This window comes from Mercenaria mercenaria, chromosome 1 (genome assembly GCF_021730395.1).
Source record: "Mercenaria mercenaria strain notata chromosome 1, MADL_Memer_1, whole genome shotgun sequence".
Taxonomy (NCBI): Eukaryota; Metazoa; Mollusca; class Bivalvia; order Venerida; family Veneridae; genus Mercenaria; species Mercenaria mercenaria.
Window position 1 is genome coordinate 74,981,414 of NC_069361.1, and position 17,427 is coordinate 74,998,840.

At 34.3% G+C, this 17,427-nt stretch overlaps 1 protein-coding gene across 3 annotated transcripts; it reads right to left on the minus strand.

Moving 5' to 3' along the window:
* Positions 1 to 523: 523 nt before the first annotated feature.
* Positions 524 to 7,589, minus strand: LOC123533758 (uncharacterized). Of its 3 annotated transcripts, XM_053551128.1 has the most exons (7): positions 7,001 to 7,589; positions 6,213 to 6,409; positions 5,497 to 5,944; positions 2,693 to 2,854; positions 2,339 to 2,487; positions 1,545 to 1,849; positions 524 to 1,232 (listed from the first exon to the last, which is right to left on the minus strand). In XM_053551128.1, the coding sequence occupies exons 2-7, from the start codon at positions 6,262 to 6,264 to the stop codon at positions 1,041 to 1,043; spliced, it is 1,308 nt and encodes a 435-aa protein (XP_053407103.1). In that variant the 5' UTR covers positions 6,265 to 6,409; positions 7,001 to 7,589; the 3' UTR covers positions 524 to 1,040. The 3 variants fall into 3 exon arrangements, with proteins under 3 accessions (XP_053407103.1, XP_053407095.1, XP_053407105.1); XM_053551120.1 differs by having other exon boundaries at positions 6,213 to 7,589; XM_053551130.1 differs by having other exon boundaries at positions 1,056 to 1,232; positions 1,639 to 1,849; positions 6,213 to 7,589.
* Positions 7,590 to 17,427: the final 9,838 nt, after the last annotated feature.

The window sequence follows — 17,427 nt, forward strand, 5'->3', positions numbered from 1 at the left end:
ATGTCATTATTAATACATGGACTAAGTACAAAAGAAATTTGATTATCGCAAGCAAATCTTTTGGGCATCAAAGAGCGCTTGTAGCTTTTGATCCTTTCCGAGACTGGCGATTGCAAACAATACCAACAAACAATAAAACCAGAATGAATAATAATCGAAATCGGAATGTCTATGGAAAACATTGGCCTTCCCGAGAAAGCGCAAAATTCGCCTCAATGATTTTAATGGACCATGGTTTAAGGCATGAACATTAAAACACCGCACTCACCTTAAATAAAATCGTGACTACTGTGAAAGTATAGTGTTAAAAGTGTTTAAAGCAGTACACAGGTGCTGTAGTTGCTTGTAGCTTGTGCTATGGAAACGAAACATCTACTATCATCTTTAATCAATTATTTTGATCACTTCTGACTTTTAAAGGTGTTAATTCAGCTATTGGGGCGCCAATAATGTATAACATACGACACATTTTAAAACGTTCCCATAGTATATTATTTATCATCAACGAAAACATATCACAACATCAACTTTATGTTCTTTATTCTATATATAAAATACAAATGTTACAAACGTATCAACACTAATCAGACATATTGCAGCCGCCGCTTTTATTATGAATTTATAATCATATTATTATTCAAACAACAATTATTTACATTTATGTATCACCTTGCTCTTGTACTGCAGCCAGTAGTATTTGGTAAGATACCTTTGGAGAAAGTGTTGAATAAAAAACCACATTTTTAGTATTTCGAAAACTGTGTGGGAAACTTAATTAATCAAACAATGGAAATTATGTATAAAGGCAATATTTAGTTTTTGAAAACCTTATTAATTCTATTAATTGTTAAAACGTCATTACTTTGAAAACTTAAGAGTTGTGTAATAATTGGTAATTGCGTTGCATCCAGAAATGCTTAGTCGCGACGAACCTTAAAATTAGGCTTCTCAAGACATCTTGTCGCAGCATACATTTTCTATGCAATAGTTTTTGTTGGGCTAATTGCCATGTTTAATAGTACTGTGCAAGGTGGAACCTGTCATTGTTCCGGGACTCCTTTGGACGCAGAATGGAAAGCACTGGACTCGCACAGTAATTCCGTCTGTGCAGTTCGAACATCCATGTACTGGGTCTCTTTGTCCGCACTGAATTCTGTCCTTGCTGGCCGCAAGATCAAATAGTATCGAATACAGGCTGTCAACACTGCAACTTTCTTAATTTTGAGATTTTCCTTAAGAAAACAGAAAATTACAGTTTTTAATGAAAAGAATACACTATTTGTTTACCGGGTCTTTTGTATGTTTTCTTCTCATATACAGACACTTTATGATTAAGCACTGTTATCAGTAAAGAAAGTTAAAAGAGCAACATACATATAAGATTTGCCATTTCCCTTTAAAGACAAAATTTAAGATCAAACTAAAATACAATATTTCAAATATTCCAGACATTAATAATTGAAACAATTGGAACATGCAGGAAAGTAAGACTTTGTTGACAGCCTGAGATATTGTTTTCATTTTATCGTGCAATTCGCTTGAACCTTTCGTAACTTCTTTAGAAGCATTCTTTTCCCCTTTGGTGCTTTGAACACAACATCCCCATGACGAAGGAAGAAGATACTGTCGTTTAAGTACCGGTAGTTCGACAAGATTATGAACCCTTTTCTCCGTAGTCTGGAAGGGCTGTATGTGTCCAATGGAATTTTAATGCCATTTTCTGTCTGCAGTCGTATGAAATACCTTCGGCTGGTGCTCATATCTGGTTGCCATTCATACTGAGTAACCCTGGCAGTTAAGTATCTTTCGTCTTCACCGCTGTGTGGTCCTGTTATTCTCAGATGATAAGCTATAAAATATCAAATCACGCTTGTTTAAGTAACAGTGAGGGGAGTAAATATCAGGCAGTGTACGAACTCTTCATAATAATTTCTCTTATCATAATCATCATCATCATCATCATCATCTTCTTCTTCTTCTTCTTCCTCTTCTTCTTCATCGATATTTATATAAAGTAATACAAAATGAATGCTTAAACAATCCATTCCTCGTCGCCAAGGTAATATTCTAATTATATTTGAACATTTCAGACCCAAAGAGGGATTTTTATTATAAATGACCGACCCATGCTGAAGATACAATTTAACTGCCTTACAGTATATGATACAGGCATGTATATATTCTTAGAACAGGCACGCTATACGCTAGTGCGATGCAGGAAGGAGCTGTTACTTTTTATGAATGAGTGAACATTACAGTGTTGACCAAATCTAGAATAAATGTTAGAAATGCTAGAATATAAGCTCTGAATGCCAAATAAGTCATTAAATGCCCATACCAAACTTTATTTTTTCATTACATATCATCGATTCCAGGGACTTCCTCTTCATTTTTGGTAGTTTGCCACTCAGAAAAGCATCGTTTCTGGACGAATGTTGACACGGAGCTTTTGATTTTCTTCTTGGATAAACATTTACCCCACAGCAGCTGCAATAGAAGAGATATACGATGTTCTTTGTGGCAAAATAACTCACTCCGCGACATATTTAAGTAAGCTGGTACATATTTGTTTACTATTGCGAAACTGTCGAACAGTATGTCTATCTTATTTAAACTGACTCCCGATATAACTGGACCGAAATATAAATAATATAACTCGACTGAATACAAGATAAGACAATTTAATACTTACATGTGATTTCTTTCCGGTTTTTCATCGTGAATTTTATATTTGGAACTAGTTACTCGGCAGCACGTTTGCTGTTTTGGCTGGAAATTTTGAAATCCGCAACATTTATAGGTGCCATTATTTCCGCAGTGCATTATGCCGTTGCAGTCTATGATATCGCTTCTTCTGTAAAAGAATAATTAAATTATTCAACTAAGTAAGTGCATGGTTGAAGTTACGCCAATTGTATCTATCTTTAAATACCTTTCTGTATTATTAATCTTTATACAGATGTACATTTTTTTTTTGCATCAGTTTAGCGTTTTTAAGAGGATAGTATAATTTTTATTACTACTCAACAGGCATCTATCGAAATCTTACATGGCGAGTGCCTTAAGTCCGGCTGTTAATGCAGGATCTTGGGGACTGTCAGCAGTTAAAAAATGGGAAAATAAAACCAAGAGTCTTGAAGAAATCTTTAAAAGTATGTCAAAAATGATTTAGCGGTGGCGCTGTGGAGTGTACTAAGTAACAGGAGAAATAGTTGCGTGACGAGTAAAGTACCGGTTTGATGTCGATATATGCTTTTTGTTACGGTTGGAGTAAAGTTAATGATGTTGTAGCTTTCACGAGCACTGATATTTACCTTTTTTTTATTTCCGAAGCATATTACCTTTTTATCATGTCAGAGGTTACAAACTTCAACTTGATTTTTGCAGACACGCTTTTTTTATAATTCTAAATTACAGAACCTGTAACTTTTTAACCACAATTTTGAATATTTACGACATCTTTTCTAAAATGAGCATACTAAAAATGTTGTGGTGTCAATATTGAAAAGCGACGTTACGATGCTTATGTAAATTTTAAGTCATCGTTTTAAGACGAGTTTTGTCTTTAATATGTCTCCGTTCTAGGTCACCAAGTAGAAAATTCTATCATTTATCAGTCTTCAAATGCCATTTTAACACATGAATATTTGGTAAGCGACTGTGCACCATTTGCACCATTTCAACGGTCCATTTGTTTTAAAAGAGCAAACAAGAACGTAACGGTTTTTTTTTATATAACTACGAGACATAATTTTATTGAAGTATGGCAAACGGCTAACTTGTTCATCTTAAATGTTATCTGCCTGCCAAAGACATTTTCACATTTTAACAAAACCTTTTAGAACGACAACAGCCAGCAAACTGATAAAACAACATTTTTTTTCTATTTTATAAAAACTAAAAGTTATTTTAGTCATTTACCAGGCATTTCTGAAAAGTTGTCATATACGTTGCGTGCGGGTGGATACCAGGGTAGAAAGACAGACCTTCCGGAAGCCAAATGGATGACTAACTCACATGGCGAAAGTAAAAATGGGATCTCTCAGGAAAGACATACTGAACGGAAAGCCCGAATGAATGGAAATAGTAATACTAAATGTTCCCGTTACATAAAATGTTTAACATTTTAAGTGTCAACCCTAGTGAAGGAAAAAATAAACATAAAACATTGAATGCAGTTTCATAATTATGAAATGCATCAATTCTATGCTGACGAAATGTATAAAATATAATTGTTTAATGCCAATATGACAAATTCCAAATTCAACAAAAATGATAAAAAATGGTTTTTCGTTTATTGCGCAGACACATGACTGGACATATCTAATAAGGCCATATACTTTTCGCATAACTTCGAAAAAATAATTTTGCTTTAATTATTTACAAATTGGCATATCTGTTTATAAACATTTTATAATTAAATAAAATCAGGTATGCTATAACAAAAGTGTTTGTGATATTTAGAACTACTTTATTATCATCATTTTTATTCCTTCTTAATAATATATACAGATTTAACCGATACACTGATTATTATATGTGTCCTCGGTAACCTTGTGTTTTACCGCCTTTATAGATATTTCGTTTATTCATAGATAAACACTCAGTAAGTTCACGTAAACTGTGGCAAGTTCTCAACCTTTTACAATAGATTTAAGAATTTTATTTAGTCAAAATGCTCATTCACGTTATTAAAAGTCTGGAGCTAAATAGGATCAAGTGTTATAGTTACTCTTAAAGTGTCAAGAGATCCCATAATTTGGATTTAGGTTCAATATTGAATCTTAAAGTGTTATCAAATCATTGCCTTCTTACCAGGTAAAGTGTTAATTTCTAGGTTCATACGTTTGTTTAATATGCTTGTAATATAAACCAGTTGTCATTGCGAGTAGTGTGTGTAGGGGAGGAGGGAGGTGGGTGCGGCAAACGAGGAATGGTACATACAACCGATACGATTTGGTGATACCATCGCCTCTACCCTTACCTCACAAAAATGATGCAGGGGGGTTGGTTTCCCAATGATCGGGTGAAATATATTGAAGAGTCATCTTTCCAAACGATACGAATTTTAAACTAAATTTCAATGTATACCATAAAACGTATATTAAATGGATCCACATGTACTGTGCGGCTGGACATAAAGCCGCTGTGTTGACTACCCATCGTGATTTATCCTATTTGAAATTCTTTACATTAACCCACAGCAATCAAATTAAATGCTTCTTTAAAATATCCAGAATTTGCCGATATTATTCATTGGCAAATTCTGGATATTTTAAAGAAGCATTTAATCGAAAGTTGTGGGTTATATTTGGTGACTTTATATGTATATAAATCAAATAGGAGAAATAACGTCAAATCACGGCGGCTATTACGTCCAGCTACAGGGTACCTGTGAACGGATCCCGTAAAATCTATCAAAACAAAAATCCCAAAAAAATATTGGTCCACTGTGGTGACGCAACATCTCAAGAAGTAAAACAACAAACAATGTACCTGCATGGCATTTCGAAACTGTTTTGACCGTCTGATGTACTTTCTGATATCTCCTTTCTTGTCGTTCTCGACTTTTCCGGCAACCTTGTTGTTGGCATTCTAGTTGTAGGATTGACCATGGACCTTATCATGACTATTTTGCCATTTTCGCATTTGTGTGTTTTGGTATCGTACTTTACTAAATTCAAATCTCCACAGAAGAATGTCTCTGATTCCGTTGTGGTGATAGAAGCAGTGGAGGGTTTTGGTAGATTTTCAGGCACGCGAGTCTTTGAGTGTCGACCGTTCAATACTAGGGTAGGAGTGTTATATGTTTTGGATTCCTCTCCATTGGCTAAAGAGTTTGAGTCCATTTTTGGAATTACTACATTATCACGGCAATAATGTGTCTCTGGATCGTATATAGTTAGACTAAATATGTTGCAGAATAGTTTTTTAGCATGCGCACCTGCAAATAAAGATAAGAAAAATTTAAATATCCCTTGCCAAATTTTGTTTCTTAAAATATTTGAAAAAAAAAAAGTAACTTACTTGTGGATAATAATTTATCATTCAGTACTGATAATAAATCTATGTTTAATAATCTGATCCATGTGAAAATAACTTAAATACTGAAAGAAAACGAAGTTGTGCAACAATATAAATAGAATGATATAAATATTTCCGTGTCTAGAATGAATTGTTCATATATAATAACGAAATAAATATATATTTACCTTTTACAAAAGAGACGGTTAATATGTGCAGTGCAATTAATATTAGTTTCATCTTTTCTCATTCGATGTTTTTCAAATTCTGTATTTGATGTAATCTGCAACCGTTTTATACAATACGCAGAGATTCTTTTGGTTTTCCATTTATAGTAAAAATAATCATCGAGAACAACTGACGTATACTAACCGACCAGGAATACCTAGATACAAGATACAAATTTTATTTAAAGTCGGTCTTAATATACAGACAAAATTAGCTATGTATTGACCGACATAAATAACAATAGTATATTTAATAACATAATAAAGATGTACCTATTCAAAGAGTTACAACATTAGCAAATCAAAGTTTATAAATAGTACATGAGTTATACATACAAATTGGTTAAACCTGAAATACATCTGTTAATCTTGGCCTAGGCCTAAAAGCTAGTTAAAAGCAAATAGATGTTAAAACACTGAACTAAAAAAGAACACTAATGCGTTTTTAGAAAATGGTTTAAGACATCTACCACATCAAATCAGATTTGTTATGGACTGATTAACAGCTGTATTTCAGAAGTAAATAAAAAAAGCTTTCTACTTAAGAGCAGACAAAACATGCTACAGACTAAAAATAAAGCAAATCACTGAGCAACTAAAACGTGCATAATTAAATACAAGGAATCAGCACATGAATAATATTGAGTAAACTAAACACAAAATGTTTGACAGAGGGCGGAAAAAGCAAGAGTGAACATAATAGAAATTATATGAGAGTAACAAGAACAAAGCAAACAGCACATGCATACTACTACTAATCCACCGACAATTTTTGACAGTGACGTCTTTTTGTCAGCAAACTATAAATAACCACGGTATATCCCCAAACGGAAATGCGTCCTTATCATATGCGAAATTCTAAATAAGGTATGTCCCAGTGGATGTGTTGGCTAATTGTCACGCAGGTGATGTGAGTTCGAAACCAGTGGTAGGCGAGGTGTATATTTTATGTATTTTCTGTACCAAAATATATATTGCTTGGAAGACCAGTTGCTTTCCTTGATTTGGAAAAAAATATGTTTTTCTTGTTAGTTTTTTTTAATTATCAGTCATTTATCTTAATATGAAGTAATCCAAATGTTAATGCAATATATGCCTGTCTCACCGTCAGTCCATTGTGTTTTAGAATAGATATTGCTCTCTCGTTGTTCTCCAAAGACTCGTTACAGTTAAAAACGTGTTCATAGCCATTTTAGACATTTTATGTGGAGTGAAATGACAAACATTTTCTACACAATTTGTTCTGTACGCATAATTCATGAAGCACCAGAAAACCTCGCCTACCACTGGATTCGAACTTACATCACCTGCGTAACAAGTAGCCAACACATCCACTGGGCCATACCTTACTAAGAGTTTCTCATGCGATAAGGACATATTTCAGTCAATAATAGCCTAATATGGGGATATACCGTGGTTATTTATAGTTTGTTGACAAATGACGTCACTGTCAAAAATTGTCGGTGGATTTAGTTTAAACATATTTTATTGCCAATATATACATATATAAACAGATAACTACATGTGTGTGGGCTTTACTCATCATTGAATTAATAAATATAAGTTTTGTATTGTATTTTACTTGCGACAGTCAAACAGTATCTATTGGTCTATTTCACCAACGATGTCCTTGTCTTAGACAAGAAATAGAATCTATATGCGTGTTGCCGCTAACATACGAGTAAAATATATATTTATTTCGCTCAGTTTGACAGGACACTTTGTTTTTCTGTTTTTCTTTGTATTTTTAGCTCCACTATTCGGAGAATAGGGGTGCTATTCTTCCGGCCCCGGCTTTGGCGTTTGCTTTTCTTGGTTAAAGTTTTTAGGCAACCTTTGTTTTTTCTATGATTTGAACTCTTGACCTATTTTTACCTCAGATAACCCTGCAGGTTTGAAACTTGACCTAGATTTCGTAGAAAAACAGGCAAATAGGCAAATATATAGCCTTTGGCCATCTAACAATATGTATAGTTTGATTTTGAGGTCAGTGATGTTTTTGTACTTTTAATAATGGAACGGTCCGTTATTCAGGTAATGTTATTCAGTTATACGATAGTGGTTCTTACATAAATAAGGCAAAGTAAATTATGCTGATTTCCCTAATCGACAGATGAGTCTATATATTGGACTCCCATGCGTCAAAATCAGACTATAAAGAGAATATGGCCAAGACATACAATGCAATAACAATACAATAACAAAATAAAAAAGAAAAAAAGTATTCTTTAAGAAATAGTAATGCTATCAAGGTTATAAGACCTTTTTACAAAAGCAGCTTTCATATAATTTGATAGCTTTTACAACATATGCTTACTATTTGTTGACATTACGTATTCAGATTAAGCCATGATACTGGTCCAAGATACTTTCGGCATTTCAGAATAATGTAGGCAACATAAGAAGAAGTGGTACTCAGATTCAACATTATATCGATTACAATTTAAAAAAGGAAAAGGTGTCTGTTTTCATTCCTCCGAGGTTTCTTATTAAATTCAGTATGCTATCATACCGCCTGGATGTGAGGTCAGAATTGTTAGAAATTGCGCAGTCTCTGTTCTTGGAGACATATATGGCTTTATTTCACACCTCGGTGAAAAGTGGTTGTACTCCATACAGAATGTAACTGTATTTGTATTAGGTAGACCTATACTTTGATAATATTGATAATTTTTTGAATGATTGAAGATGTATTTTCTGAATATGGTGCAAGTAACAAGCACTTTTATTAATTTCTTTAACATGTCTCTTTTTTTTTTCGTTGGTGCTGCAAAGACAACATCTCCGTAAAGACTGAAGAAGATCGCACCGTCCACGTATTGATTGTTTGACAAGAAGAAACTTTGAACACTTTCTCCGTAGTCTTTCAAGGCTGTAGGCCTACTTGTCCCGCCGCTCTCATTCTGCACTCCGAATGTTGCGCATGCGCGATTGCCATTTGTACTGAGCTATCCTGGTTGTTATGTATATTCCATCGTTCAATTGTACTGCCCGTTATTCTCAGATTATATGCTGTAAAAATCAAAATCAATCTTGTTAGATGACGCCAAAACGTCTTACGAAACTTAAATATTGTAAGCCATTGAACTGGTTATTGTAATTAATTATATAATAAACAAAAAAATTCAATTCTGACTTTTTTGTCGATGGATTGTTATAAAACTTCTATGATATATCAGATAGTCTAAAATTAGCATCGTAAACCTTCTGTAAAATAAAAAGGTACATTTTGGCCATAGAATTAACGTTATTTGATATATCTCTAGAATGTTAAAAGAATCCATTACCATTTCTAGAAGATAAAGTACCATACATAACATATGAATCTTGCAAAATGAAGACCAAGTTCACAAAAATCTCAAATAACGGGGTTTGATTTTTCGAAATAACATATGCCCTGTCGAAAGTAAAAAAAATCATACCAAATACAACATCCTTGTTACATTTCATTGACAATAAGCGACTTTCCCGTAATATTTGAAGATTTCTACTAAGAAAAGCGTCATTTCTCGAAGAATTGTGGCATGGTGCTTTTGACATTTTCCATAGATAAACATCACTGCAACAAAAATTATGTTTAAATTCTTTGCAGTTATAAAACAGTAGTCCAATGTAATACTCGAATCATTAAGGTGGAAGCACAAAGAGATATAAATGTAACAGTTATCAGACACCTGTCTCACTATTATCAATTGCTTAATTTTACGTAGTCTAGCCACATAGGCCTACAATAAAATTTATTGCCGCTAAGTAAGAAACCGGCCGAATTAAAGAGTGAAACTGATATGAAACAAAGTCCTATGTATGTGTAATACTTTTACCCTACACTTCTATGAAATCTTCAAAATAAGATTGTATGTGTTTTTATCCTGTCACTTGCAGTATTTTCGACCCGATATCAGGGTGCCGTATATCTTTTTTGATATACCGTCAGTTGATCATGTGACCAGTGATATACGGTCAGTTGATCATGTGACCTTATGATCGATATTGTTGTCATAAGAAATTTTGCAACGAAACCATCATCATTGTGTTGGAAATGTCCGAACTAAGAAAATGAGTGGTCAAATAATGAGTTTTTATTCAAAAACGAAGAAGTTATTGCGATTTTGCCGGTAATCACGTCATTATATAAGTGACGTCATTACGAATATGACGTCATTAAAGCGGTTGTCGCACACTTTTTTTTGTAAAATAAATTGCCAAATATCGGAAAATGAAGTAATGACAAGATAAATAGAATAATAGGTTAGTGCCTAAGATGGAGAAAGTTTATCTGGCTCGGCTCCGGACGTTATCAGGTTCGCCTTCGGCTCACCCGATAACCTCCTCCACCTCGCCAGATAAACTTTCTCATCTACGGCACTAACCTATTATTCTCTATTTCTCGTACTTGCATCAATGCAATTTGTTCTCCTGTCCCCGATGATACATGCGCTTTCTTTCCGGTTTGTTGTTGTGAATCTTGCATTTGCACTTGTTTCCCGACAACAAGTATCTAATTCTGGTCAGTAAGTTTCAAGCCTGCAACATTTGTAAGTTCCGTTGTTTCAACAGTACAGATTACCGTTGAAACTGCTCATGCTGAAAAAAAAAATCAAACACAAACTAGACAGGTAACTTTCTGGCGACTTTTACAAGCGCTCGGTGTTCTTGCTTTTAGTTGATACGGCTCGTCATAACATACGCTTATAAATAACTTTTCCGAACAGTATCTTAGCAACAAAATCTACAGGCTAAGGATATCCTATAATGGAAGCATAGAGCGCGGCCAAGCAAAATAATAGCAGATTTCGTGAGAGGTAATGAAATGTGTAACACTCCTCGTGTTTACTAGCAACTCTATTATCAAGGAATATTGAATGGTCCCATGATCCTACTAAAGGACAAGAAAATATTACTGAACTCAATCTCGAATTAAAGGTGCAGTTTTAAACCAGTATCACATAACAGTTTAAAACTCTTTTTAGCCTCTTGAAATGCATATTTCTAGTAAAGTTTGATTGGATTACCGAGTTATGAGTAATAACTGACAAATAGAGAGCAATTTATTTTAACGTAGTAGAATAAAAGAATTCAAAGTGCACCGATGGACAAACAAACCGCATAAACGTTTATATCTCATCAATGAACTATTCAGTTTATTCAGATAGCTAAATTATGTTATCATATTAACTATAAACTGTGAACATTTCATCAACATCAACTCACAAATAGGACGGGTTTTATTAAGTAAAGCCCTAACACCCTCAGTTTCAAAATGAACAGAACTCCTGTTCGGTTTCACCGTTAGATTATGAACGAGTACTGCCCTGATCACCCCAAGTAACCGACAGGAATCCGAGGTGGAGAACGAATGACTTCAAACATACCGTCGTGGACATTCACTTTGCCCTGGGCAAGCTAACCGGGTGGGTTAAATGCTGTATTTTCTTGTCTTTGGGTTTAATCATTTTAACAGTAAATCAGTTGTTCCCTGTGTCAGTTCACCTAGATTCTCCTTCATAAAAATACCCAACGTAACCGGAGCAATACTGCCATCAAAGAGAACATTATTAAAACGTTTCACTCAGAGATCGAACAACCAACTTCTCTATAAATATCTGAAACTGAATGTTTTAGCTTATTTAGGCAATCTGAATAACAACCATATATACACAGTAAATTTTCATGTTTTCTTCATACGAACCGACAAAAAGATATTTCGAAAAAACAAAAAGTAAATGGTCGTTTTTACTTAATAATTCACAAATGAGAACGTACAAAGTATTTTGAAAGTACTGTGAAGGTCGAGTTCATTCTTCGATAGTTTCGACTTTTCCGGAGTTTGGAGAATTACCGTGATCTGGATCTTATAATTACAATGCCATTCATGCATATATGTGTTTCCGTATTATACTTAGCAAAGTTTTCCCGACAAAAGAATGTCTTTGATTCCGTCGTACGTTTAGAGGTAGCGTTTTAGCCTTTTCCATTACCACCGAATGATTCAATCATGACAAATGTGTGGTTGCAATAAAAAAAAGTTCCTTGTTCAACGTGGGTAGTCGACGGAAGTCCCCAATTGGAATGGATGGAACAACTTATTTCTAGCCGAGCCCACGACAGGTGTCATATTTACCTCCTCAGCATCTAGTCTAGACCGATACTGCTGGAAACAGTATCAATTTAAGTAAATCACCCAGCCGCGAACGGAAATCGAACCCGGACCGCTGGCGTTGTAGTCCAACCTGCTAACCACTGCGCCACTAACTGCCTCATTGTTCAAAGTTCCCACTATCTAAAATTTCACTCCATTTCTTACAGGAATATATTTATAAATCTCTATATATTTTTAAAGCGCAGAACTAAGAGATACTACAAAGCTTTACCGCAAACCAATAATTCTACTTAATTAAAGTAAGATATTTTTGAAATACGGACACGGTACGTATATATAGACCTTCTAAAAAATGAAAAGGGGAAAACCAATGGTGCGTTATGTAAGACCTGACATTATACGATATTTACTAAAAATTGATATACGCCGTGCTTTAAAGGTCATTATGAAACTAATTACCCAATTTACGGCCAGCCATTATTTACCCTTGTATCATATACCTCCGCTTCTTATTTATGTTGATATTCTCATTTTACATATTTTTCACAAAGTCATAACCGTAGTTTATATTGCTATTTTCATCGACAATGACATTATCATATTTAAGGAAGTAGTATACCTTGTTACCAGGGTAAATTCAAATTAGTTGAACGTAGCAATTTTATGTATTTCGTTGAAGTTCGTTTATCTCTGTCCCTTTGAGTACAAGTTTTATTCAGGTTTAAAGTACATGACCCTCCAAAAGTATTGAAAGAAGGAAAATTCGGATATTTAACACTTTTCAGTGTATATCTGTTTCACTGTTGCGTAGTTGATAATCGCGATAGCTTTCTAAAATAAGCTAAAAATGCACACGTCGCGACGCTCGTGTTTCCATGGTAACACTGTAATTACTTTGGTGCTATGGTGAAAAGTAGTCTAAAAGTATGACAAAAAGGGACCCTTCGACTACTTATAAAAATCAAAAATGATTTTTTTTCTAGAACTTGGTACATGTACATTATATAGAAGACGATATGGAGAACACGCATGTCATCTAATTTTTCCACTTGTTCATCCGTTCATATGTCTATCCGTTCATCAGTCACAAAAGGTAAGAGTCTACAAAAATTTCACAAGTACAAGAATTTGTTTCGTGAAACATTATATGCACACTATTTTATTTTGTCCGCCTGTCTGTCTGTTTATCTGTTCGTCTATATGTCTGTCCGTCAGTCAAAGGAGACAGATCCTACGTTCACTTTAAAAATAAAAGATATTTTCTCTTGAAACCTTGTTTATAGATTCCGCTTGTCCATCTGTCTGTCTGTCTGTCCGCTTGTCAGTCACAGCACGAACAAACATAATTATAAAGAAAATAAATGTGAAAAGAAATCATAGAACTATTTCGACTTTTTTCAACATAATTATCATGATGTCACGACATTGTAACGTCGAGGCGCAATTCACGTGGCGTTGTGTGATTTAGTTAAAACCATTGTAATACATAAAGTAAAAAGAAAATTTGTTTCTTTCAGTGAACGATCGACATATATTCCACTCCACTCGCGAACACAATGATTTACATTTTACTCGTGTCTGCGCCACTCGTGAAGATATTACATATTCTGTGAAATATATTTCAATCTTTCATCGACTTCATGCAGTGTCATATCATCTACCACAAATGGTATATCATCATTTACTATAAACAGAACTTTTATGAGCATTTTTGTGACTTTTAAAATGGGGTTTGGTGGTAAAATGAATAAAATTATACGTTTGGGTGATTCAGTATTTTTATTAGAACATAGGTAAGCGTTGTAACTAATTTTTGGTTCTAGCAGTACATGTTTAAAACAAGGAAAACCTACTATCAATGTTTTTATAGATCTGTAAATGTATTTATAGGTTGCGTAATTATGATAGTTATTCTGAATGGATCACGTGCACATGCAAGCGGGACACCAGATATGAATATCCTCTTCTTCAACATGACATAAGAATATGACAAGTAAACCTAGATTATGATAAGCTAATAAGAAACAAAAAGCATTGAAAAAGGCGTTAATTGAAGAAGATAAGAAAAAATCATACATACTGCACAACTACTTTAAATGACAGACGTAAGGGTACCTCAGCAATATCAATAAGTTACTTCGTCATTTATATTAACTGACATGCATTGAACGTTGGACTCTTTATATCACCTGTTTTATTGGGTTTACCACATGTTCATTAAGATTTACCGTTGATAAGACAGTTTCTCCACTTTTCTACCCGTTAGGTAAACAGTTGTCATAAGGAAGAGATGGGAGTCAGTAAAATTAATGCAAGAATTTGATCGTATAAAATATTTTCATGATCACCTCAAATATACGAAAAGCATCAATAATCAACCTCACGAAAAAGAATAGCTATGATGTAATTATAGCTTTGTTAATTATACGGTTTTATTATACAAAATAATAAAAAAATATTTTCTGAGGTGCGGCTTTCCGTTATTTCAAAAATACAATCATGTGACAAGAACATGCGTAATTTTGTTATTTAATCATATAAGTTGAGTGAAATCATTATACATTTGAACCTGTTTTAGATGCCACCTGTATTAATTAAATAGTCACTTGGCTTGAGCAGCCAGTCGGCTAACAGGACTGACTTTTTGTTCTTATTTCAACTGGAATTAGACAACCATTGGCTGCTTAACACGGGTTTAATTGTGTATTACATTTAAGAACGCTGAAGATAATATTTATCTTTTTTCTAGTGAGAGGGGTGGTTGTACATCTTCGGTTATCATACGCCTTTAAATATTAAATCCCTGACAAATAAGTCAAATTTCGACCGTGTTTTGTTCCAGAATACTCCCCTTTTATACAGTTGTCCTTTTCTCATATAAGGGAAACTTTGCTGATTGTAAAGCATTTTCGACAAATATATACCCGTTCGAACTTGTTGTGATATTTAAAGAGTATCCATCACGATGACCCTTGTTTAATCAGTTTTACTAGAACATCGTAAAACGTTATATAATCACTGTGATTTATGCAGATTGATATAAGTGTTCACATAAAAAGCTATCTGGCTCCTGAAACACGAACTTCACAGCAATCTAAACGTTGACTAAGATAGTAAAATGTATACAGTTGTTTAATATGTGTTTATGTACCTAAAAAATACGACTTACTGTTCTAGGATGTCGGCCAGGCTGGTGTGCATGTAAGACTGTCCCAACCGAGTTTTTACTGGCCACAGGGCTGCCCACGTAGACACGTACGTATTTATATATGCTGCTTAGTCTGTGTTCAGACCGTATGTCAAAGGAGATAACTCCTAAGGCTATTTAAATTTTGTATAATTAATTCCCTTGTCTTCTCAAAACATAGATAATCAGAGCCAGGACTGATGAAGTCAGAATTTTTCACAGTATTCTTTTCTAAAAACAAAAGATTATCTAGTCGGTAGCCAGACTATATGCTGCTATGTAAGTCGATTTAGATCCACACGGCAATGAGTGTGTTAACAGCTAAGTCGGTCATAGGAGCATTTGACTTGCAAGCAGGGGTTGATGTTTCAATCCAAAATCGGTCAGTTCATTAAGGCAGTGCATTTTCAGGTGGGTCAACTAGGCATTACCCAGAAACACACCACATGCAGCAGCTCCAGCAGGTACAGGTAGAATCTTTTGATGTGTTAAGGCAAGTAACATAAACTACTCGGTCGCAGCACTTCCAAGTAGTGATCAAGTATATTCAGACCCTGGGCATTACTCCTCAGGCTATTCAAATTTTGTTTCATTCTTCTCAAAACACTAGATAGTCAGAGCCGTGAAAGATCATCGACTGGTCAGAATATTTAAGAGAAACCAAAAAAAAAAAAAAGATTATCTAGTCGGTAGCCAGACTACACTTCCAAGGTGCGACATCACTTTTCAAACATATTTGCAGCATTAGAAGTTCAGCTGTATTAAAGTACTGTGTTGCAGGCATCAAACACATTTTATTGATAATAAATAGCCTAAGTTCTTTTATACGCTTTTACTATGGTTTGTGGTGTGTGTGGGGGGGGGGGGGGGAAGGGAATGGTCCCTGGTATAACTGGATCTTTTTTTCGTGTTTTATAGCTAAAATCTGAGTAAAATAGTATCGAAAAAAAACAAGTAAAAATGTTTAAAACTTTAGTTTTTAAAAGTTTTTACTTGCAATTTTTTAGCTGTTATAGTGTGTCAACTTAAAAGTAAGAAATAAAAAGATATGTTTGTCCGCAATGTAATCTTAGCTTTATTATCTTTGGTATTTGCTGACCAAGAAGTATGCCCTAGTTAAAGTTAGAGAATGCATACTTTTTTTTTTGAAGTTGCTGAGATAGATATACAGACCGGCCTACCGAAAACTTTTTCACAAACTTTGCAGAAATAATCCAATTCTTCATTTGTAACATTTTTAAACATTCGTTTACGCTCGTTAACATTTGTTGTTACCACACCTATATATACATGCATTGTTCGGAAAAGAATAACAGCAGGTCGCGGAATTACAAGTCACCAAAGTTTTGGTAGGCTACTAGCAATAAACGTTGCTGCTTACATGAACCAGAGCAGTAGCCAGAGGCTTAAAATGACAGAGGCAGATGAAAAGGGGCATCATATTCCGGTTACTTAACATCAAGATCTTTAATTTCGCCGCTTTGCACCAAAGGCAGACTAAAGCATGTAGGGCGGGGCTTAACCTTCCTATTCGAGTGTGTTCACGAGAACAATTTTGAATAAATGGTTTATAAATGGCTAAGCGGCTTATAGATGGTGTTGTATTAAGCTACAAATCGTATAATAGTACTTTTTTGTAGGCATTCTTTGATAGATGTGTTGTTTCGTCAACAGGTTGATATATATTTGCGCATGCTATGTTTAAATTACATTTTGTTCTGTTCATTGCCAAAACCATGTGGATGGTGATTGCAATAAATTATTGTTGTTGCTGTTGTTGTTGATATAAATGTACCTATGTGCGAAAGAAACAAAAAAAAACTTTGTTATCATTGATATATAATGTCTAATGGCTCAGTAAAAATATGTAAATATTTGTGTATTTCTTT

Excerpts from the sequence above, each read along its gene's own strand:
- LOC123533758 (XM_053551128.1), bottom strand. The coding sequence starts at position 6,264 with ATGAAACTAATATTAATTGCACTGCACATATTAACCGTCTCTTTTGTA. Across the intron at positions 2,855-5,496 it reads AGTTTCGAAATGCCATGCAG|AAGAAGCGATATCATAGACT; the intron begins GTACATTGTTTG and ends ATTCTTTTACAG. Across the intron at positions 1,850-2,338 it reads TAATGAAAAAATAAAGTTTG|CTTATCATCTGAGAATAACA; the intron begins GTATGGGCATTT and ends GATATTTTATAG.